The sequence below is a fragment of the Microtus oregoni genome, unplaced genomic scaffold, assembly GCF_018167655.1.
Source record: "Microtus oregoni isolate MIOR12 unplaced genomic scaffold, Mior012 000041F_ref0000270, whole genome shotgun sequence".
NCBI lineage: Eukaryota > Metazoa > Chordata > Mammalia > Rodentia > Cricetidae > Microtus > Microtus oregoni.
In genome coordinates, this window is record NW_024543208.1 from 5,323,089 (window position 1) to 5,348,025 (window position 24,937).

At 36.3% G+C, this 24,937-nt stretch overlaps 1 protein-coding gene across 2 annotated transcripts in view; it reads right to left on the minus strand.

Annotated features, from left to right (window-relative positions):
- The window catches only part of Frmd3 (FERM domain containing 3), a 183,494-nt gene that overhangs the window by 5,763 nt on the left and 152,794 nt on the right, over nt 1-24,937 (minus strand). The window contains exons 13-14 of one of the 2 annotated variants that reach the window (XM_041632472.1): nt 24,151-24,275; nt 9,276-9,728 (exon numbers count right to left, since the gene is read on the minus strand). In XM_041632472.1, the coding sequence (XP_041488406.1) occupies nt 9,276-9,728; nt 24,151-24,275 (578 nt within the window). Of the gene's footprint in view, nt 1-8,609; nt 9,729-24,150; nt 24,276-24,937 lie in introns of those variants that run through there. The other variant, XM_041632469.1, reaches the window with a different exon arrangement.

Sequence of the window (24,937 nt, forward strand, 5' to 3'; positions counted from 1 at the left end):
TTTAATTCTTCTACATGCAGCCATCCATGTTAACCAAAGTCATGTGTTGTAGATGCTCTCATTTTTCCAGTGTATATTTTTGGCTTCCTTGTCAAAAATCAGTTGTCCATTGTGTATGAAATTGTTCAATGTGTCTGTTTGCATGCCGATACTCTGTAATACAATTTGAAATCTGTGATGATAATAGCTCTAGGAGTTCTTTTATTTTTTTGGATTTTTTTTTTAGCTATCCTGAGCTTTATTTCTTTTTTTTTCGGGGGGGGGCTTCAATATGAAGTTGAAGACTGATCTTTTAGTTTCTGTGCCAATTTTGTTGGTTGTTTTATTTTTAGAAACTGTTTCCCTGATGTCTTTCTCAGTATGTCAGTTATTTGTATATAGAAACTCTACTGATTTATATGTTAATTTTGTTTCCCACCACTTTTCTGAAAGTGTTGATCAGCTATAGGGATTTTCTGGTGAAATCTTTAGGATATATATATATATATATATGGATGTATCCTAAAGATTTATATATATATATGGATGTATCCTAAAGATTTATATATATTCAGCAAAAAATTGTACTTTGACACCTTCCCTTCCTATTTGTATGCCCTTGATTTCCTTCAGTTGTTTCAGTGTTCTAGATAAAACTTCATGTACTATATTATAGGTATGAAGAGAATGGACATGTCTTCTTTCTGATTTTAGTGGAAATGCTTTGAGTTTCTCTCTGTGTAAGATGACATTGGCTGGAAAATTGCTGTAAATTACATTTACTATGCAGTGTATTTCCCTTGTATGCCTAATCTCCCGAGACTTCTATCATGAAGGGATTTTGGATTGTATCAAAGGGTTTATTTTGCATCTAGAGAGATTATTATGTGCTTTACTGTCATTCAGTCTATTTAAGTGATGGATTATACATTTATTGATTTACATATGTTGATTTACATACATGTATCTCTGAATGAATCCAACTTGATTATGGCTGTATAATCTTTTTTATGTGTTCTGTAATTTAGTTTGCAAGTATTTTATAGAGCAGTTTTGTATCTATGTTGCAGCGGTTTGAATAAAAATTTTCCCCATAGACTCATATATTTAAATGATTGATCTCTAATTGATGGAACTGTTTTGGGAATTTTTTTGTTCTATTATTTTAAAGAGATACGACAATCATGGCAACTGTTATCAATGACAGCATTTAGTTGGGAGCTTGCTTATAGTTTTAGAGGTTTGTCCATTATCATCATTGTGGGGAGCATGATTGCATGTAGGCAGACATGGTGCTGGAGAAGTAACTGAGGGTACCACATTCTGATCTGTAGGCAGAGAGAGAGAGAGATAGGAGAGAGAGAACAAGAACTGAGCTTGTTCATGGGTTTTGGAAACATAAAAGCCCACCCCCAATGACACATTTCTTCTAACAAGGCCACACCTACTACAAGGCCACAACTTCTAATTATTTTAATCTTTTCAAACAGTTGTACCCCATTATGACTAAATATTCAAATATATAGTCATTTTTGTTAAAAAAAAACCCATAGGAAATCTTTTAAGATTTAGTTTTGTTTTAGGAGGTATTTGGGGTTGACCTTTGAGGTTTCAAATTTAGTGTCAGGTCCACTTTCTCTCTCTGTCTCTCTCCTCCCTCTCCCTCCCCATGTGTGTCTGTATCTCCCAACTCATAGATAAAACATAAGCTCTCATCTACTGCTGTAGTGCCATGCCTTCCTGTCTAATGACATACTCCCCACCATGATAATGGTCAAAACTGACCCTTTGAAATAGTTATCAAGCCACCAATAAAATGCTTTCTTTTATGGGTTGCCTTGGTCATAGTGTCTCTTCATAGAAATAAAAAAGTAACTAAGACAAACATTCATAAAAATATTATTCTATAATTTTCCTTTTCTGTTGGAAATTTGTATTTAAGTATCAGAGATTAGAATGGCTCAATAAAAAGAGCTAGGAAATATTCCTTCAGTTCTTATTTTGTGGAATTATTTGAAAACCACTGCCATTAGGTCTTTGAATGTCTAGTGTAGATTCTGTACTGACTGCATCTGATCTTGAGCTTTTCTAGTTGGGAGACTTTTAATCACCACTTCTATTTTCCTAGGGGATTCCTGTTTATTTAAATCACTCATTTCACGTTGATCTAACTTTTGTAGGTCAAATATACCACAAAATTTAAAATGTCTTTGACTTTTTGAATTTTACTGGTAAATGTTGCAATGTCTCACTTTTCATCTCTAAATTTATTAATTTGGATCTTTTCTCTCTATCTTTTGATTGATTGGGTGAAGGGTTTAATCTTGCTGATTTCTTTTTTTCAATGAAGCACCTCTTTGTTTCATTGTTTTTTTTGTATTGTTTTTGTTTGCTTATTTGTTTCTATTTTTATTGGTTTTAGCCCTGAATTTGATTATTTCTTCCCATGTACTCTTTTTGGGTTTTATTTCTTTTTATTCTTATAGAGATTTTAGGTAAGTGTTGAATTACTAATATGAAATCTATCTATTATTATACTGTAGGGATGTAGTCCTAAAAGCTTGTCTCTTATAATTGTCTTCTTTGTGTCCCATATGTTTGGATTAATATGGTTTCATTTCCACTTAATTCTATAACATTTTTGATTTCCTTTTAGGTTTCTATTTAGACATATTTTTCATTCAGTAGTGAGTTGCTCACTTGTTATAAGTTTGTATACTTTCTACTTTTTTGTTGTTTTTGATGGCTAGCATTTATCCATTGTATCAGATAGGATGCAGGGTGTTATTTCAATTTTTTCATATTTGCTTAAATTTGATTTTTATCCTTACATGTGCTCAATTTTGGAGAAAGTTGTATGAGCTTCTGAGAAGCATGTATTTTTTTCAGATTTTGAGTGGAATGTTCTATAGCTGTATGCTACACCCATTTGCTTTATAATGTTATTTAACTCTTACATTTCTCTATTTATTTATATTTTTCTGGACAAACAGTTGGTCACAGTGGGGCATTGAAGTTACCCACTTTCACTGTGTGAGAGTTAATATGTGATTTTTTTTATCTGCAGTATTGCTTCTTTATAAAAATAGGTGCCTTTGTGTTTGATGCAGAAATGTTTAGAATTGCAATATCTTCTTGGTGAATTTTTTCTTAAATTTAGTAACCTTCCCTATCTATTTTTTTAAATAAAAAAATAAGCTCATGTTTATTTTGTATTCCAAACGCCCCTATCTCTAACATTTGCACAGATATCACAGAAAATAATATTAATGTTCAACAATTGCAAGACTGGCTTAAAAGTATGATGGTTGGTCCATCCACGATTTCTCAGGCTTATTTCCACAGGATGGGAGGCCCATCTACTTCCTTTGATTTCAAGGGAAGAAAGCACAGGACAGGTCTCCTAATATTGTCCTGTGTACAACCTGCAGCTGATCCTTGCTCCAGGGGTGGAGAGATAGACTAGGTTACTGAGGATATCTGGGTGTCAGGGAACCAGGGACTGGGAGGTTGGCTGCTCCCATCTTGGCCCAGGCTCTTGTTTTTTTGGGGGGGGGAAAATAGAATTTATATTTTCTTTTTTCCCCTATTTATTTTAATTAGTTATAGTGTAAATTCTAATTTGTCAGATATTCCAAAAGCTTTACCTGTTTGTTTCCTAGTTCCATGTGCTTGGAATATCCTTTTTCCATCCTTTATACCTAAGGTGATGTCTGTCCTTGATGGTTAGGTGTGTTTCTTGCATGCAATAGAAAGATGAATACTGTCATCAAATCCACATCTTAATCTGTATCTTTTAATTGGGTACTTGAGACCATACTGAGAGTTATTAATAAACAATTTTTATTAATTCTTATTATTTTGTTGTTATGGTATGGACTTTGTCCCTTTCTTTTAATGTTCTGGGATTATTTTTTACTTGTGCCATCTTGAATGCAGTCAGCTTTAAGACTGAAGTTTTTCTTCTTTCCTTCTTTAGAGCTGTGATGGTATACTGCTTAAATATGCTTTCACCAGGGAATGTTTTTCTTTGTCAGTTCAATTTTATAGTGTTTCTGGGGTTAGTAGTTTGGACTGTGGTGATCTGCTGTCTTTCGAAGTGTGCATAACATACATCTTGCCCTTCTGATATTCAGGGTATTCACTAAAAAAAAAATCAGATGTTATTCTAATGAGTCTTCCTTTATATGTTACATGGTCTTTTCCTCTTGCAGTGTTCAATACCCATTGATCTGTACATTTAGTGTTTTGAAGAATATGGATAATAGGGAATTTTTATTCTTGTCTATTAGTTGTTGTTTATGCTTCTATACTTCCATCACTTTCTATAGATTGGAAAATTTTCTTTTGTTATTCTGTTTAAAGTATTATTTATGGCTTTTACTTGGGTTTTTTCTCCTTTCTCCATATCTATCATTTATAATTTTATTCTTTTCATAGTGTCATAGATTTTCTGGATGTTTTATACTTGGATTTTTAAAATAATTAAAATTTTCACCAGGTGGTGGTGATGTGCATCTTTAATCCCAGTACTCAGGAGGCAGAGGCATTCTTATCTCTGTGAATTTGAGGCCTCCTGGTCTACAGAGAGAGCTGTAGGACACCCAGATCTACCCAGAAAAATCCTGTCTAGAAAACAACCAAACCAAAATATCAACATTTTTTTTTGACTAAACTGTTCAATTCTTCTACCCTTTTTTCAATTCCTAAAATGTTGTCTTCCAAGTTCTTTACTCTGTTGGTTAGGACTACCCCCCCCCCCCCCGAGTTTCCCCTCCAACTTTATTTCAGTTTGTGCTTTCTTCAATGATTTTTATCATTCTTTCCCATTTCTGAAATAGTTCTATTTTTTTATTAAGCTATTTGTGTTCCATGGTTTTCATTTATGAAGAAGACCTATGTAAAATTGTTATTTTGAAGTCTCTGTCTTGTATTTTAGCTAAATTTCTTTCTCCAGGACATATTACAAATAAGGTTTCTGGCTTCTGGAGGATGCATATTGTCTTGATTGTTCATATTTTTTTTTTCCTGGAACTCAGGCATCTGGAGTTATGACATTTGAAGTTATTTTGGTGTCTTGTTTTTGTTGTGTGGATGTTCTTTTCTTTGGTTGCTGTTGTCCAATCTAGATCTTAGCACACTGTGGTGGTATGATGTCCTTGACTCCTACCCTAGTGTGGTGGTTGTGGGGTTTTTGTTAGAGAGTCATTCTGAGTTTCCATGGGGAGTTCACAAAGGAATTAGTTGATTTGGACGGCATGGCTGAAGAGTGCAGCAGGAAGAACTAAGGCTAATTTGGACCTGGGTTTGCACCAAGTCCTAAAGGGACTTAAGTAGACTGGGGGGGGGGGGGGCTGAGGTAGGAAGGAAGTGGCAAACTTAAAAGTACAGAGAGATCTGAATGGAGAATAGAAAAGAGAAAAAGTGTAATAGAAAGGAGAAAAAGTGTGGTCTTTAATCTGTTTGAGTTTAAAGATTTTTTTCAGACATCTATGGTGGTTCCGTGTCTCTGGTATAAACAAATTCTGTGTATCAGCAGGCAGTCACAAAGGAACGAAGACCGGTTAGAAGAAATGGCTGAAAAGGGCAGTGGAAAAGACTTAAGTGTTCCGTATAGCACAGTTCTGCACAAAACGACAGTCCCAAGCATATACCTCTATTTAATACCATTAATTTGACCAATTATTTCTTTTAAACTGGAGGGCAGTTTTTGTGCTTATTTTTCTAGTTGGGCCTTAGTAACTTCAGTAGAATATTAGAAACTTTTTTTCATTACCTAGCACACATCCTCCTATAGTTTCTATCCATTACTTTACATAAAATAAAACTGATTGAAAAAATATTTTACCCCAGAGTATTTTATTAGAGATTCCTGCCACCATATTAACAGACAAACAATCTGGATGTTGACATAAAATGCTAATTCCAGTATACAAAGATACAGCTCAATAACAGTAATATGCCCCCCATATCTTTTGTTACTTCAATGATATTAACTCATGGTAAATTCTTCCCAGAACTATGTTCATAAATATTAGACAAACTACAAAAAATACTGTAAATACTTAACACATATTATGCTTCAAGCTCAGAAGTATATGATCCTTTTCCTACATCATTCTCATTATAGAGCTCATATTAGCACTAAAAACAACTGTGTATATATATTTACTTGTTCTCTCTCTCTCTCTCTCTCTCTCTCTCTTTCTCTTTTTCTGTGTATGTACACAAACCCACAAATGTACATAAGTACTTTCATGAAATAATCAAGTACTTAAGACTCTACATATCTTGATATCACAGTATCTGAGAAAGAAAGGAACAAAATTATTACACAAATTCCTCACCTGGGGCAAAATTAGCACAAGTCAGTATGTATGAAAGGCATGTGGGTTATATCTATACAAACACATAAATACATATTTTTATAAATATACTTATACCAATGATACAGAATATTCAAATTCTCATGTACTTGCTTTGAACTCTCAATCTCATTAATCTATATACTGACTATTTTTTGAAGAATGTCTTCTTCATTTATCTAAAAAAAACTGATTAAATCTTTCTACAATAAATGGATGTTTCTTAAAGGCTTTAATTCTGTACCAAATGAATGGCATTATGGGATTCCAGTGGTAGGCTTTATTATTATTGTTTTAATTTAGAAGTTCCTATTTTGTCTTTCCTTAAAAGAATTTCTACTCCACAATAAACTGTTCCTCAAGAAAGGGTGATGCAAGCTGTAAATGCTAAAACTGCCTGCAGCTTGCTCCTTATTAATCTGCATGCATGTATTACATTTTATATCTGTCTCATTTTCTTTTTATATTTTATAATATAAACATGCTATCTCCATAATTTAAAAATATTATTTAACTTAAATATTATTTTTAAAAGAAGAGGGTCAGATGAGTTATCTTGGCCAGCACTTCAAAGACAATATGAAGCACAATTAAACAGGTGAGTATTTTTTTTTTCAAGTGCACTGGAGTTTTTCCATTCTAGAGTGTATGATTTCAAAGTCATATAAAAGAAAAAGAAAAAAATTAAAATTCAGTCAAAATGCTGATCAGTAGCAAACTTTCAAAAATGTCTTAATGTCCAAGTCATAGAAAATATATTTCTGTATAAATCATGGATGCAATAGCAAGTATATATTATAATATATTCGACTCAAAGTCCCAAGGCTGACTTTCAAGTTTACTTTCGAAATAATCATCTAATAAAGCACTCAGAGCTGCACTAAGTAAGCATGACTATAGTGTAGTATGTAGAGATTGTGTGTTCAATCCCTTTATAATCAAAGTAATGTGATATTTTTAACATAGGTAAAAATTATGTTGTAATCTCTATACTTCCTTGATTCTTACTCCTTATACAGTGTTGGTAAGTGACCAGCAATGGAAAGCACCAGATGTTTTCTATCTTGGGTCAACTGATATGAAGGAATTTATCATTTATTTTGTCTGCTGTTCTCTTCCATTGTCTACTTTATCCAAACAGAATTGGTGTATCATCTGATGGTTCACTGATGGAGGAAGGTCATTGGTTAAGTAATAAAGAAACTGCTTGGCCTCATAGGTTAAAACATAGGTGGGAGGAGTAAACAGAACAGAATGCTGGGAGGAAGAGGAAGTGAATTCAGAGACGCCATGCTCCCCTCTCCCGGGCAGGCGCAATAGCTCTGCTCTTGAGGCAGACGCATGAAGCTCAGACCCAGGATGAACGTAGGCTAGAATCTTTCCCGGTAAGACTGATGCTACACAGATTATTAGAGATGGGTTGATTGGGATATGAGAATTAGCCTGTAAGGGCTAGAGTTAATGGGCCAAGCAGTGTTTAAAAGAATACAGTGTCCATGTAATTATTTCGAGGCATAAGCTAACAGGCTGCCGGGGTGCTGGGGATGCAGCCCCACCTCTCTTAATACTACAGTTCACGTCATTGTTTCAATGGAAGCCTCAACTATAAGAGTTTAGAACGTAAAAAAATCCATAAAGGAGATCTCTCTCTGTCTCTCACTGTCTGTCTCTTACACACACACACACACACACACACACACACACACACACACACAAACACATTGAAATTTCATCCAGACAATGAAAGCATGAGGGATCCCAAAAATTCACCTTAAAATTTCTCCACTTTTATTAACTAAACATGATTTTGTGAACCCAGAAAGCAAATGCGCAGCTCTTTACATTGAGTGCCATATATCACCATCACTTCTATAAAAGAAACCATAAGCTTATCACCTCTGGCCTAGCCGTCTCACCAGAACTCTTCTTTGCTACTTTCTATTTGTCAAACTCCTGCCTGCTTTCACATAGATTAGTAAACAATAAAGGATTAACTAGTGGATCTTTTACAATTTCACTATTGCAAGTAGCATCAATTTCTTTTAAAAAGACTCTGCTTTCCCAGCTCAAATATATGGGCAAAATGCAAATGAAACTAGAAGATTATCTTGTCTAAAACTTTGAAAACTGGACCCCACAATGTCAACTCAGGGTTCTCCTTGCTCACATCTTCTAGTTCAATCATCTTTTTTGAATACTTACTATAGTTTTTTACTATCTTTTTACAAAGTCATATGCAGGTAATAAATTATGGGATTAGTTAGCCAAAAAATATCTTTAAAAAAATCAGGTGCGAAAACACTAAAAAATTCCATGTGCATTAGTTTTACAATATGTATACTTAAATAACTCCAGAAAGCTTTTTTTTTTTTTGCTAAAAATTTACCAAAATAGTTAGAACACATAAAAATATTTTTTTAAAAAAACTGAAAAAACCCCAGCATCAACTTATTTGTATAGGCATCAGTAAGAGGACATTATTTTCACCAAAGGTTATATTAAAAAGATTGTATTTTTACTAAAATTCTGATTCTGAACATTATAGCTCACAATAAACAGGAATACCTAACTCCAATGTACTATATATTATGGCATGATAAGGAGATTTTTCTTTTTTTTGGTTACTTCAAGGCTGCCTTTCTGAAGGATAACTAAAAGAGTTATATTTGATTTAAATTTACCTAAGTTTAATTTCAAGGTTTGAGCATTTAGTTAAGAGAAAAAGCTAACCAAAACCTACTGAAAATGATACAACTACTATTGAAGATAGCCCTTAGTCTCATCAGATATGAACCTATGAAAAACCGAGCATACAGAGAAAGATGTTGACCTTCTCAGCCACCCACTCTTTCAGGGGACAGTAATATTCATAGTGAAACTGCTCAAACTCTGGTGTCTGACGGATTTCGCATAAGAAGGAGAGATCAATACCTGACTCCAAAAGGAGGAGGAGCAGGGGAAATACAAACAGCAGCAGTCCCAGGCCCACCACAAGGAGCCTGGAGAAACTCTTGACCAGGGGGTTGACCCAGATATGGCCAGTCAGGATGGAATAGCTCCATGACAAAGCTTGGTGAGCTTCCTTCAGCTCCTCCTCTTCAGCCATCAAAAAGGCATTCTCATCTGCTTCCAGTTCCTCAAATGAATCTGTGTCTTCTCTTTCTAACTCGAGCCTAGATGGACAGTCAAAGAGCATGTTGATTTCATCATCATCCACTGGGGTAGGGAGCAGGCTGGCACTGGGATTGTACGCTAGTTCAGAGATGGTCAAGGGGTCTTCCACTTTATCTTCCTCTTCACTCAGAGGATCTGCACACCGAGCTCCCTTCACTGGTGAGCTGACAGTCAGTGGCTCAGAAACATCTTCTTTTGGCAATGGGGCACCTAGTAAAAAACATTATTTTATAAAGGTTAAATTTCAGATTTGCTAGGTTACAAAAATCTGTAGGTAGAAACATGGAGAGTTCAAGGAATATGTTAGACTACTCAGTGGCATATTGATATTAGGCAAAATCACATTAGTAAATTCTTAGCTCAACATGATAACCTAAAATAAACAACAATAATCAACATTTTGAAGGAATACAACAGTTAAGTATATTGTTTGGTCTGAAAACCTTAAACTGAGTCAAGTCTTTAAGAAAAACAAGAAAACAATGTAGGAGTATGTGAAAATTACAAATGACGTCTTCCAGAGTTTGATACTATAATATAATACAGGATTATATGAATTTACCTTACAGGAATAATTGAGTGATTATTTTGAAGTATTGATTTCTATTCTTTATTCCAAGCACACTTTTGATATGTCTGTTGTTATTATTATACAAGGTGAATATGTAATTCACATGTCCAAAATATGAAAAGCCCAAATATCCGAAAATTTAAAGCAAATCAATGTTAAAGATTTCAGTTTATTTTTATAGATATCATACATTGAGATTAGCAACACTCAAGCATTAAAGTGTTCTCAAATGTCCCAAAATCAGAAGGAAAAAAACTATGAAATCTGATAAATTTTAGGTCCTTAAACAGTTGGCGTATAATAATCATCAATCTGTAATTGCAATCATGTGGTATCTACAAACTTGCACTTTCTTTTTTATTCGGAAGAACAACTTTCCACATCATTTTTTTTAGTTAAAATAATAAATACACAGAGCAAAGAAATAGTATTGAAAGCTGCAAGAGAAGATTGTTCTATATAAGGAGAGGCTCATCAGAATACCTGTGTGTTCTCAATAGAAACTAATATTTAGAAGGTTGTGGAGGACTCTCTGTATTGAGTTATCCCATGGGCATATTTTTGGGTGGGACTGTCTTAATTAAGTTAACTTATCTAGGAAGACCTAGCCCACTGTGGGTGGTACCATTCCCCAGGCAAGGGATCAGTGAACAGACATGAAGTTGAGCAAAAGTAAGCAAGTAGGGAGTTTGTATACATTTCATTTACTTCTCTTGACTGTGGATATGATGTAATTTTCAGCTTTAGGCTTGTGACTTCCCCACAATGATAGACTATAACCTGAAACTATAAGATGAGATAAACCCTGTCTCCCCTAAATTTTCCTTTTCAAGATGATGTATCATAGTAGAAATGACAATAGAAAAATCTACAATTGAGAAAAATTTTAAGCAGTTAATAAATATGCTCAAGATTTATATGTCTTTCACCTATATTTATTTTATTTTGTTGGCTTATTTATTTATTTATTTATTTAGGTTTTTCGAGACAGGTTTTCTCTGTAGCTTTGAAGCCAGTCCTGGAACTAGCTCCCGTAGACCAGGCTGGTCTTGAACTCATAGAGATCTGCTTGCCTCTGCCTCCCAAGTGCTGGGATTAAAGGCATGCGCCACCACCGCCCAGCTGTCATATTTCTAAAATACTGTTTGCAGAAGAAAAATTTTCCCTCGCAACATGAATGCATGAATTTTTCTACTTTACCTGGTAAATTACTGACAAACGATAATATTGTAATTAAAATATTATTTTTTCTTTGCTGATGACACAAGAAATTGCATTCAAAACCACCATCTGAAATTCTTCATTGGAAGAATAAAAATGGTCAGTATTTCAAGAAAGAAATGCAGCAGATCCTATGGATTATTTATGGATGTGGTATGCCTTAATCCTGAAATTGCAGGTTTTCTTTCTGGCTTTTATTTGAGAAAGAAATTTGTCACTGTTTGGGCTTTTTCATTATAAATTTATCTAGCCAATTTCTATCTCTTGTTCTCATACATGCCAGAAGGGAGGTCTGCTTTCTCATCATCTCTCATCCCCTCAATGTATTTGTGCCAGTAAACTCTGTGAAGATGTGAACAAAACTGAGAGATGCCTGGACATGATGGGCAGACCAGCTGAACTAACTCAGTCACTTTCTCTGTGCCTTCAAGTAGCAGAGCCTGATGAGGATAATCTATGGTACCACATTTCCCGAATTCATTCCACTCCTGCTACACAGGCACACTGCCCTCTTTCTCTTAAGCTCTATGTATAACACACTTTGTTAGAAACCTAGTCCCCCATTGATCTGTTAATTTCATTTTGTGTAAGTTTATAAGCCAAGTATTTAGAGACACAGGCCTGAGATGGCTTTGATAGTCACTGATTTTCTGGGACCCAAACCTTCCCTTCCATAAGCTATAGCCAACCAGACGTGAAAAAGCCCCAGTCACTCTCGAGGAGAGTGACCAGAAGTGAAAAAGCACCCAGTTTTCCCCACATCATTGATGTGTTAGGCCAGGAACTTCAGTTTCTGAATTCAGAGGGTGAGTTCAGAAGCCAATGCCCTATGTGCTCTCTGCTTTAAGTTCACCATTACCCCAGACACACACGTATGCATGCATGCACATACAATGCCCTCCACACTCATTTTCATACTTACATACAGTCCTGTTTCTCTTTACATTTTCTTTTTATTTAAACCTCATTCTTCTTTTTCCCTTTCCACCTTTTGTGAGTCTAGGATGAACACCCTTCCTGCACCACTAACAATGGATTTGTTCCTAAAAAGAGAAGCATCAAGAAACAGCTGACAAAGGGAGCTAGCACCTTGAGATGGCTGGACTATTTGACTCCATGGCAACCCAGCATTGCATCTGGAGCCATTTCATATATCCATCTGGAGCCAAACAATAAATTGATGTGGGCTGGACAACCCACCACCAGAAATGGGAAGGAGGCTTCTGAAGCTGTATTGAAACTACCTTACTATAGTGGACAGCTGCAATGTACTAAGTGCTAGCCTGGCACTCTGGTTCCACAGGGTCCTAGTGTCTGCTCTTTGTTGAACACATTCAGGTTGGTTTTATTATTTGGCTGGGACACTGTTATTTCCGCTCTCAGAATTGCTCCACAGTTTTGTTTACTTTTCTTTTGTCACAAGGTGCTCTCATTCTTCTTTGCTTTTGTTTTTACTTTCCAGTTGCTGTGACATGGATAGGGTAAAGGAAAAGAGCATCTGGATACCATCTCTTTCTGAGTTCATTCAGATATTTTTCCGCCTATGTTCTGTATTTTCTAGATTATGGGCACTTAAATACAAGTTACCTGTGTAAACCAAAGTGTGTCTCTTTTAAATTAAGGGACTTTCCTTAAGTGAGAAATTAATTCTTAATACTATAATGTTTGCCTCTTACCTAGCCTGAGGAAAATAAAATGGACTAGCTGATTAAAATGTTCAAAACAGAGAGGTCCAGAGGAAATGTCAGAAGAGAATATTAGAGGTGCAACAGAGAAGATTCCCCACACCTTATATAATCATTAGAGATTGGCTTCTTTCCTAGCCATTCAAAGTTCATTGTTTACTCAAGACATTTAATTTATGGTGGTTTCAGTATAAGAGACGGAGTATTGGTGGTGAGAATGGTTAGATGTTGGTTAGAATTATGTGTTTGAGTCTGATGTGCCGCTTTTTCTCACAATGGTACTTGAAAGAAGAAGTCTTATCAGTGACAGCAGCTGGTGTGCTGGGGCCTCTTCTCATGCTTAAGAGGCAAGGAGAGAAAAATAATGGAAACTCGCCAGATGGTGCTCCAGAAAAGAAGGCAGCTACAGATATAAGAACTGCGTCCAATATATCTGCTCTTGTCTTACAGATAGGTAGCTGTTTATCTTTAACAAAGATTGCTGCAGACTGAATCCTTATGTACCGGTAGCTCTTCAATTCACATATCTTATAAAAGAAATGCCTGCTATTGTTTTGTACTTGAGCCTGGCCTAGATATAAATCAGTCAATAGAGAAAAATTGCCTTCAGATGGAAGTATTACTTTTAATATCATTTTATAAGTATATATGTTTTGCAAGGCAAAAAAGTAAATGGTTTGAGGTTCTTTATTTATTCTTTGCTCAACTTAAACATACACCTGGAGTCAAATGCGGACCCAGCACTTCAATGTGTCCTCATACCAGGGGATTCCCAAGCTGTTAATGGCCTCTTATAGGTTCAGTCACTCTTATGACAAGAAAAATTTCATTTCCCTCCTTACCTTCATCCAAATAAACTAGTGGTTCTTAATCTTCCTAATGCTGTGATGCTTTAATACAGTTTCTTATGCTGTGGTGATTCCCAACCATAAAATTATATTGTTGTTGCTTCATAACTGTAATTTTACTACTATTATGAATGGTAATGTAAATATCTGATATTCAGGATATCTGATGTGACCCCCACAGTGGTTGTGACCCACAGATTGAGAACTGCTGTAATAAATCCTTACTAGCTTTGAGTTGGCAATACTCCAGGATATCCTTCTATGCTCTGCTTTTTTTTGACCCAATTTAAGAATCTATAATAAATAAAACTTCCTTATGAATTTATCTTTTCATTGTCCCTCATTTTCACTGGGTGGCTTTGTTGACCAGTGATTTTCCAGGACCCTAGTCCTCCTTGCTTTCTTGAGGCTAGCCAACTTCTATCTCTCTAAATTATACTCCACTTTTTCTCTATTATCTTTTCCCCACTTCCCCATCTTTTTCACATCCTTTCTTAAAAATACAAGACTCCCCTCCCTTTCAATGCCACGCAAAAATCATACAGTCTGACTACAAGCCAATACTATGTACTCATCAACCACAGAGCAGTTCCCTTCTGAGATCCTTTATGAGGTACACACATTTGCTTAGACTATCCTATAAGGACCTTAACCGTTCAAAATCTTCTTGAGTCAAAGTTTTAATTTTTTTTTAACTCTGACATCATTTAAAAGTGGTTGAGTGTTGCTCATATCTTACTTTATTTTATAGACTATAAAAATTAATATTGGAAAAGTGATATTCTTATCTATGGCACTAAGCGTCTTGGTGAGGAACCAAGACAGACCAGTGCTTTTGTCCCAAGTAGAAAGAGAGCAACAATTTGAATCTCCATTGTATTTCCAATGAAAAATACTGTACTTCATAAAATGAGCTAAATTTGGAATATTAGTCAATGGCAGGACTGAGGTATGCTCTTGTCACCACTGAAATGTTTACATGGAAGAACATTGCACCTCACAATGAGCTGTGCTGAGAATTAGTTAATACAGAATATACAGAATGCACAGTGTTAGATTCTTGTGATGCTAACATTATATATGGAAAATAAAATTCCCATGAATTTTGTTGGAAGTAAAGCATTTACCCTTCCTTACATGCAATATAAGAAATAACATAAAGTTTCAGTGATTTGTTTGTAGTGATGTAAACTTCTGGCTAGCACATAAGTGGTCAGAGAATCCTGGAATTCCAAGGACAAGAATGGCTCCAAGGAATAGCATACACAGGGAATAAAAAAGAGTCTTTGAAGATACTATACAATTTTGCCTGCAGATCTTGCTTGGGTTTTTGTTGTATCCACTGAGCTGCTCTAGGCATCTCTTTCCTGGAGGAGTTGCTAAACCAAACAGAAGCAATTCCTTCTAGTAATCAGTTGGTATGACAAGGGGCTTTGGAGTTTTGCTTAGTTCCTCCAATACTATATTTATAAGTAAAAGCAGAGGTTATCTCAGCTTTTCAGCAGTCCTACAGTTCAGCAGCAGCAGGCTGTTACTGGCTTAAATGGGAAAGTTGATGACGAACAAAGAATAATTAGCAATGCTACAATGATGCTTTTATGAATTATTTCTAATTTAGGATAGTAAACTATCTTCTGCATTATGCTAAATGTGTTTCTTATTCATTTTTTGAAATATGTTCTAATTTATGGTGATTAATCAAAGTCTATTTGTGATGATCACAACTACATTAATGCTCACAGGGAAGGAAGCTAATGCCACTGATTACATTCAGGAAGTTCACCATCAGGAAGATGATGTTTTTGTACTTTTTATTTTTTCTTTATTATGTTTTATAAGATGATGTATTTTTATATGAGATAGTAAAATAGCAAGCGTAAAATCCTGTGGCAGAAAGGGATATAATTAAAATTGGTGTTGATGGGTCCACCATCCCTAGATGAAGAGTAATTATAAGGAAGAAGAGGGTGACTCTACAGGATTCATAAGATATTCCTACTATTTATGGACCATAGAATAAGCTTGAAGCTGAGAAGTGGTGGTACATTCCTTTAATCCCAGGACTCAGGAGGTAGAGATAGGTGAATATCTGTGTGTTTGAGGCCATGTTGATATATAGATATAGTTCCAGAACAACTAAGGCGATATAAAGAAGCCCTGTCTTAAAAAAAAAAAAACAAAACAAACAAAAAAGATTTGGACTAATGCTTTGGAATTAACTAATAATATATATGAAAAAGTGAAAGAACTGACTTACCACATAGAAATAGACGTGTAGGGAAAAAGACCCTCAACCTATGCAAGTGATAGAGGTAAAAGTGTTTGAATCATGGCCATTAAACTCCAGAAATGGAAGTAGAAGGAGTATGTTTAGAGTAGACAGCCAAAGACAATGAACGGACAATGAGAAGAACCTATTAGGCTATAGTAGAACACTGTTTTATCAGAGACTTTACCAGCAGTAATGTTGCATTAGAAAATATCAAGTCTCATATAAGGTCAAAAGTATTGAACAATCCTTTCTTTTAGGTGTATGGGATGCTTCTATTACCATTCCCAAATCATATATAGATTAAAATCTTTTTTTTTCATGTTCACCACTCTGTTAACGTAACTTAAAATAGTTTAAAACCTCTATGTACATGATGGAGATAATGTCCTGGCTAAAAGAACTTATGTTTATGATTCTTATCTTCCAACTTCTTTAAAGAAGTTATTTTTCTCTCATACAAAACATCCAGAATGTTCCTTACCCTCCCCCACTCCTCCCAATCTCCCCTGACCTCCCTTCTCCTCCAGATCCACTCCTCTTGTCCTCTACACCCCCTGAAAATGACAGTTGCATGCTGAGATGTGTTTTTGAGTAAAACTGTGCCTTCCTGTAAACGCAAAAAATAGAAATACTCTGTCTCTCTCTTATATACACACACACAAACACACACACACACCCTTTCCATTTGGGGGTATGATGTGGGATTCCCCTCTGTATGCTGTAAATACCATTGGTGAATAAAAAAATTGCCTTGGCCTGTTGATAGGGCAGATTATAGCTAGGTAGGAAAAACTAAACTGAATGCTGGGAGAAAAAAGGTTGAGTCAGTGTCACGTTATATAGCCCCACTGGAGACAGATACTGGAACATTACCCAGTAAATCACAGCCTTGTGGCGATACACAGATTAATGGAGATTGGTTAAATTAAGATGAGTTGGCTTCTTGAGTTTTAGTTATACTTCTCATCCATTTCTGGTGATGGATGGAGATAGAGACAGAGACCCACACTGGAGCACTGGACTGAGCACCCAATGTCCCAATGAGGAACAGAAGGAGGGAGAACATGAGCAAGGATGTCAGGACCACGAGGGGTGCACCCACCCACTGAGACAGTGGAGCTGATCTATTGGGAGCTCACCAAGGTCAGCTGGACTGTGACTGAAAAAGCATGGGATAAAACTGGACACTCTGAACATGGCGAACAATGAGGGCTGATGAGAAGCCAAGGACAATGGCACGGGGTTTTGATCCTACGTAATGTGCTGGCTTTGTGGGATCCTAGCCAGTTTGGATATTCACCTTCCTAGATATGGACGGAGGGGGGAGGACCTAGGACTTACCACAGGGCAGGGAACCCTGACTGCTCTTTGGACTGGAGAGGGAGGGGGAAAGGAGTGGGGGAGGGGGAGAAGGGTGGGAGGCTGGGAGGAGGTGGAAACTTGTATTTTTCTTTTTCTCAATAAAAAATTAAAAAAAATAAAAAAAGATATGAGTTGGCTAAAAATATACTTAAGCTATTGGCTAAAGAGTATTGCAAATAATGTGGCTTCTGTGTGGTCATTTCGAGGCTGGAAACAAACAAGCAGCCTCATACAACAGGGGTACCTATTATTACTGCCAAAAGAAATAAAATTTTCCTATTAAGAAAAAAAAAGAAAACATTAACTTTGTTTAAGGAATTAGACTGCCATGTTTTTACTGTTGTTAAAATGTTAAGATTAGCAAAGAAAGAGGTAGGCTAATGGCAGATCTTCACTTCTATAACAAACCATCTGTTGTAGATTCCCCTCTTTCTCTGCTCCCATCTCCAGCAGATCACATAAATCTTGTTCTACAACCTCCCTCCCCCAACTTATGCTCTTATCCCAGTCTGCATCTCCAGCGACATTTCCTGGGAACCCACAGGTCACACAGGCCAGGGAAGCAGGTAGGCTAACTGCAGATATTCACTTCATAGCAAAACACCTGCTGCAGCCTCTCCTTTCTCTCTGTCCCCATCTCCAGCAGATAAGGCAGATTTTTCCAAACTTCATTTCCTCTACTCATCCTCTTAGACCAAGACCAATAAAACAAATGACAGCTCATATTGGAGAGGCTATGGGGTAAATGGAACACTTATTCATTGCTGGTGTGACTGAAAACTTATATAGCCACTATGGAAATCTATTTGGCAGTTCATCACGAAGATGAGAATCAATCTCCTTCAAGATTCAGCTACACTACTCTTGGTCATATACCCAAAGAATATTTCATCTTATCTCAGAAACAATTGCTTAGCCATGTTCATTGTTGCTCTATTCATAATGGCCAGAAATTAGGAATAACTTAGATGTACCTCAACAGAAGAAATGAATTGAGAAAAATACATTGTACATTTACACAATGGGACATTAAACAACTGTTAAAAATGATATCATAAAAACTAAGGAGCAATCCGAGGAGTACTAGTGAAACTTAATAGAGTAGCAGTTCCTAAAATATACACATATAGAAAAGTAATCTAAGTGAAATTTACAAATAATACAGAGACCCAACTGGATATCTCTTATAAAAATGAAGTTTTTAGCACTGAGTGGGTTACATCTAATTAAGTTGTAGGCCAAAAGGTTCCATGGAAACTCCAAGCAACTCAGGCTATTCCCAAAACTCTCCATAAACTCATGACAAGGCTCAATTACTGAAGACAACACCTACGTAACTAATTGAACATGGAGAAATTGAGCTGGCGCTTACCTAGAAGCAGAGGGATAGTATTACAAAATAACTCCTGTTCGAGTCCCATTTCCTATGAAATGAGAAACAGGATTTGGTTATGCCCACAAACAGAACCTTAACTTTTTATAGGTCTGCCCCTGATAATAAATATTTGACTCAAGGAGAATGATTGATTCTACTGATTTTACTGGGAAGGAATTAATAAAATGATTCTGTATAGTTTATCTGATTTCTTCTGTACTATAGCTATCCATTTTCTTTTCCTATGAAATTTCGTGCAATACCAAGATAATAAAACATATCATTATTATCCATGAGTTACAATAGTTTAGATATTGATATCCTAGAATTAAATCCAGCCATTAAATTGATGCCTCTAGAATCAAACTGGCCAGAAGAAAGATAGTCTTCAAACATCACACAAAAGGCCACATGAAGTAGAAAGGATTATAATAAAGGGGTCCAAACATACCTAGTTAAGGAATATAATGATACTGGTAGAAGATACTTTGTTTTGTTAAGATGCCTCTATACTTACATCTACTACAGTTACTTCATTAAGCCTGATTGCCTTCTTAATTATTTTAATTTAAAATATAATACTTATATTATGAGTCATATAAATAGCATGTTAGATATAGAGGACAAAAGAGAAAAAAGAGATCAGACTCATGATAAGTAACAACTTTGACAAGACCCAGGAGTATTTTTCTTGAAAGCTCCAACAATTATTTATCTCTTCTGAAGCTTGTTGTACAGCCTACTACTTAGCTCAATATATCCTAGGCATGAAACTTCCCAGTTACTAGGGACACTATATTATAATATAAAATAAATAATATGTGCCCTCCAGTATACACAAAATATGATGCATGTCCAGCATGCCAAACTGTGAATGAGAATTCTCAGGAAAAAGCATTGCCTGCTAAAACTGGCTGAATGATTAGAACTTAAGTAATGTGGAGAGATTGAAATGTATTAATCTTAAAATTAATATATCTTAGGACATCATTATGGCCCTTAACAGCCTTTAATTACTGCCCTTTGTACACGATCTAACATCCTTTGTGATCATTACCTACTTCCTTTGCAATGTATAAGCAAACTTCTAGTTTCTGCTAGTCAAAGTGCTATCAGAGAAAATCTAAATCATTTTTCTGTTACCTGACTCCCCAAAGCACCCAGCAATATATTTGAAAGTGTGTTATTTATTTCTTTGTTCTGCAGTAACAGAAATATAAGAAGTTACCTTATTTAAACATGGTGTTTGTGAAGACCTACATCTGTGTTCAGAAACCAGTCATATTTGTCTTCAGAATAAACCATTTTTTATTCCTTTACATTGAAAGTTATTTCTCTCTTTAATATGAACATAAACTCCAATCCCTAAATATGTGTATTTTCAGGGTAAGTACTATGATATGGCTTGTAGCAGTTTTTCTATTTTTTTTTAAAGTATTATCTATAAGTCTCTATTGCTAAAGAAAACACTTACTTATGAAAAGTTGAACTGGTGCCTAACTACAACCTTAATCTCTATTTATTAGAATTTATGATGAAACATGAGTTACTTGTCCTGCTACCAGAAGCAAACAGTAATCATTAATATCACCCAGCTACAAATCCTGTAACCTACAAAAACAATCTAGGTGTAAGATACACTAGTAAGGTAGTGCCACAAATGTTATGGAAATAACTCACAACTGCTTGATTGGACTCACAGTCCACTCCAAGAGATGGAATCTGTATGGGACATTGCTGAAGTCGCTAACACCCTGAGACTAGATACGCCATGAAACTAGGGGAAAGCTACTACTTTCATTCTGCTAAAGGTACACAGTAATAAAATGACTCCTAATGACATACTGCTATACTCATAGATCAGTGCATTGATTAGGCCTTATCAGAGAATCTTCTTTTCAAAGTAGATGGTAATTGGTACAACTGGACAATGTATGAGAATGAAGGACTTCGGAGCATTCGGTCCTAAAAACTGGATGCTTTCATCAAATCCCTCACCTTAAGGCTTCAAAATGAAGTACTTTGGAGTATTCAGTCCTAAATGGGATGCCTTCCTCAACCCTCGCCTTAAGGCTTAGGTGCTCTGGCACAATGGTTTGTAGCCTGTCAATTGTATTTTAATAAAATGCTGATTGGTCAGTATCTAGGCAGGTAGTATAGGTGGGACAAGCAGATAGGAAGTAGAGGCGGGAAATGAGAACAGGAGAATTCTGGAAAGAGGAAAGCTTTGTCTTCAGTCCTGACCTGGCCACAGAGCAAGCAAGATATAACTGCTTTACCGAAAAAGGTACCAAGCCAAGTGGCTGACATAGACAAGAATAATGGGCTAATATAAGTCATAAGAGTTAATAAGAAGCCTGAGCTAATGGGTCAATCAGTTTATAGTTAATGTAGACCTCTGTGTGATTTCTTTGGGACTTAACAACTGTGGGAGCTGGGCAGGACAGAAAACTCAGTCAACACTCGGGGTTCTATATGAAAGAAGAGGTATATTATTATGAGTCAGGGATTATGGGTGACTCTAAAGAAATAGTATTCTCCAGGCACAATAGGACTGATGTGCATATGGACCCATAGGATTATGATAGCATGCATAGGACCTAAGCAGAATCAAGCCAGATAAAGTCCCAGCACTGAGAAGGGGAAGTGGACACATGATTTCACCCCTAACCAAAAAGGTATTTACAAATGATACCCACTGACAAAGTAAAATCAATTTTCTTCAACTCCAGTGGAAGGTTTATTAGCCACTTCAGAGCAGGTTCCATTCCCAGGAGTAGTTGGTTATCACAAAACAAACCCCAAGGATCACCAGTACTTTCATCAGCTTGACTTCATGCTCCTGGAATATTTCGTTGAGTGAAATTAACTTTGTGTTATGGTCATGGGATCCCAAAGTTGACTGAAGAAGGATGATAAAGATAAGACTGACTTGTGGGGAAAAGACAAATTACACGTGGAATTGTGACTATACAGATGTGACTGTAGATGGAAAAAGAAACTTAAGATCCAGATGGGTTGAACAGTTTGCATGAAAAATTCAGTCACAAGTTGTTATTGCTTTGGGACATCCTTACACCATGTGGTGATTTGAATAGATATGGTCCCCCATAGACTTATGTGTTTGAATGAGTGGCCTATAGGGAGTGGCACTATTAGGAGGATTGGTCTGTTGGAGTAGGTGTGGCCTTGATGGAGGAAGTATGTCACTGTGGAGGTGGGCTGTGAGGTTTGATATATGTTCAATTGTGCCCAGTGACACAGTCTCCCTCCTGCCTGCAGATCAAGATGTAGAACTCTCAGTTTTTCTCTAGCACCATGACTGCTTGGATATCACCATGTCCTGTCATGATGATAATGGACTAAACTTCTGACACTGTAAGCCAGACCCAATTAAATGTTCTCCTTTATAAAAGTTGCTGCAGTTATGGTGTCCCTTCATGGCAATAGAAACCCTAACTAAGATATACCAGGAAATTAAAGAGACCCTATTAGTAGAGTTTTTAGTGTCAGAGTCTGGGACTTCGAAGCTCTTAACAAGCTCGGCTCAGCAATTCATCCTTAATAGGCCAATTAAACAAACAAAAAATAGCAAAACTCATGAAGGGAATTTATTCAGTGATACCACATTGGGAAGAGAAACAAGGAGATCCAGTTTGCAGCCCCACAGGTCCATCTTTATGTTCCTAACATGAGTTTGGGGTTTATAGCAGATCACAAATTGAAGATTGAAGATGAGATTCCTGGAAACTTCCAACAGCATGTTGTCTATTCCTTTAATAGTCTGATAGCCAAAAGAAAGTGAAAATGCCCTTTCTATGGAAGGGATTACCAGCTTGAGGTTGATGTTAAAGTGACTGGGAAATGTGCTGTCTTTACAGTGCCTGATATCTAGAGTTTTTATGAAAAATCATATCTCAAATAAAAATGTTAAGGGGAAGCCAGACAGTGGTTGTGCTTGCTTTTAATCTCAGCACTCTTGAGGCAGATGCAGGCAGATCTCTGTGAGTTCAAGGCTAGCCTGGTTCACAAAGAGAATTCCAGGACAGCCAGGGAAGAGAAACCCTGTGTTGAAAACAAAACAAACAACAAAACAAAACAAAAAATGTTAAGGGAATGCTAGTTTGATTTTAGGGTTTTAATAACTTTATTTGGCTTGCATTAAGGAATTACTTTAGCATTTGTTGGGTGTGAGTTTGCCTCACTTTGTGTCTCAAAACAGCATGTGGTGAGATTCTTAAGTAAGTCTTTCTAAAGTGAGAGAAATTATATGAAGAAGATGAAAGAAGAATAAATCAGAAGTAAAAAAGAAAGGAGTATGAGAATGAAGCAGATGATAAAGGGCAACAGTAGCAATAACAGCAGTGGTGATGAACAAACATTATTATTACTTAATGATACAAGCCTTTTGAGTTGAAGTAGAAACTAAATATTTAGTTTTCATTAAAACTATCAGGCAACTAAGATGTAGCTTAGTTGGTAGACTACTTGCCTATCATGCATAATGCCCTTTTTTACATTGCTATCACTGCTTAGTATTATGGTGTCATGATCATGGTATTATGGTGCATGCCAGTCATTTCAGTATTCAGAAACTAGAGGCAGGAAAGAGCCAGAGGCAGTAAGAAAGGACAGTCAAAGCCATTCTTGAGTATATATGAGATCTGAGGGCAACCTGGATACATGGCAGTGTATCTCAAAATTAAACCAAGCCAAACTAAACTGGTAAAAAGTTAGCAAAAAACAGGAGTGGAAATAAAAAGGTCAAAAATGGAGAATCAGTACAGATATACTTGTGGAAAATTGCTTATAATCATAGCTTTACTTTTGAGTAGTATATAAAACCATTCATTCCACTAGGACTCTCTGCATAATTATAACCCTTAGTCTCACATGGATGTAGTAGCCATCAGACATAGGTGGCTACTGAGTACTAGAAATGTAGCTATGGTGATTGAGGGATTGAATTTTCATTTTAATGAATTATAACCAAATTTCAAATAGTCACTAAAATAATTTGCCTTACTTAACAGTGTGTGTATTGCAGCATTATGTCTTTCACAAGTAATTTAAAAATACTGGTTTCGAGACAAGGTTTCTCTGTGTAGCCTTGACTGTTCTGGAGCTCACTCTGTAGAGCAGAATGGCATCAAACTCACAGAGATATACTCACTTCTGCCTCCCAAGTGCTGGGATTAAAGGCGTGCACTACCACTGCCTGGCTTTGAAATATTTTGAATACACAAAATTTTATTATTTCTCAGAAAGGAGGCTTCTAAAATGAAGTGGCCGACTTACCCTCAGTCACAGGATCTTCCTCTTCCTGTTCAGTGGGGGAGGGAAGTAGGGGCTGCAGGGGCTCCATGTTAATGATGAGCTGTTTGTTCAAGGAGTGAGAACTGCGACTCTGAGTAATGTTGACTCTAAAAACAGATACAAGCCAAATAAATTAGTGTCTACTGCAAATGCTGGCCCTACTCTCTGGACACATAAAGAGATTAATGCTGATAGTAAAAACGTCCTAACATTTAAGACACGTGGTTCTCCTAGTCATTAGATTCCTGACAAATGTTAACAAATTCTATTCAGCTTGTGAAAGAAAATAAAGTTACCAAGATGTCATAAGACAAAGATATGCTCGGTAACAACACAAGAAAATCTTAAATAGACACAGGAAACAAAGCAGGGATTCTCCTAGCCCTGAATTAGACATGTAGAAATGTAAATGACAGTAGCTCAGTCCCACTGAACCACCACCACATATCTTGCTTGGACAGAGGACACAGAGAATCTGCAACTGTGAGTTATCTTCATGTTGTCAGATGTCCAGTGCTTAAGATTTTCATTCATGTCCTCCTTAGCAGACAGCCATGAACCTTAGTTCTGGTTCTCCTTTGGAAAGACATGTGTACAACAGAGGCTACGACAAGTCACAAATGGCAAGGAAACGGTTGGGATCTCATTAAAACTATTGATGGGCAGCTAGAAGTCCACTTGTATTGCCTATTGTAGGGAGAACAGCTGGGGACCCCTTGTAGAGGGAAATGGAAACCTGAAGTTATACATTAAGTACTTAATTTTCTCC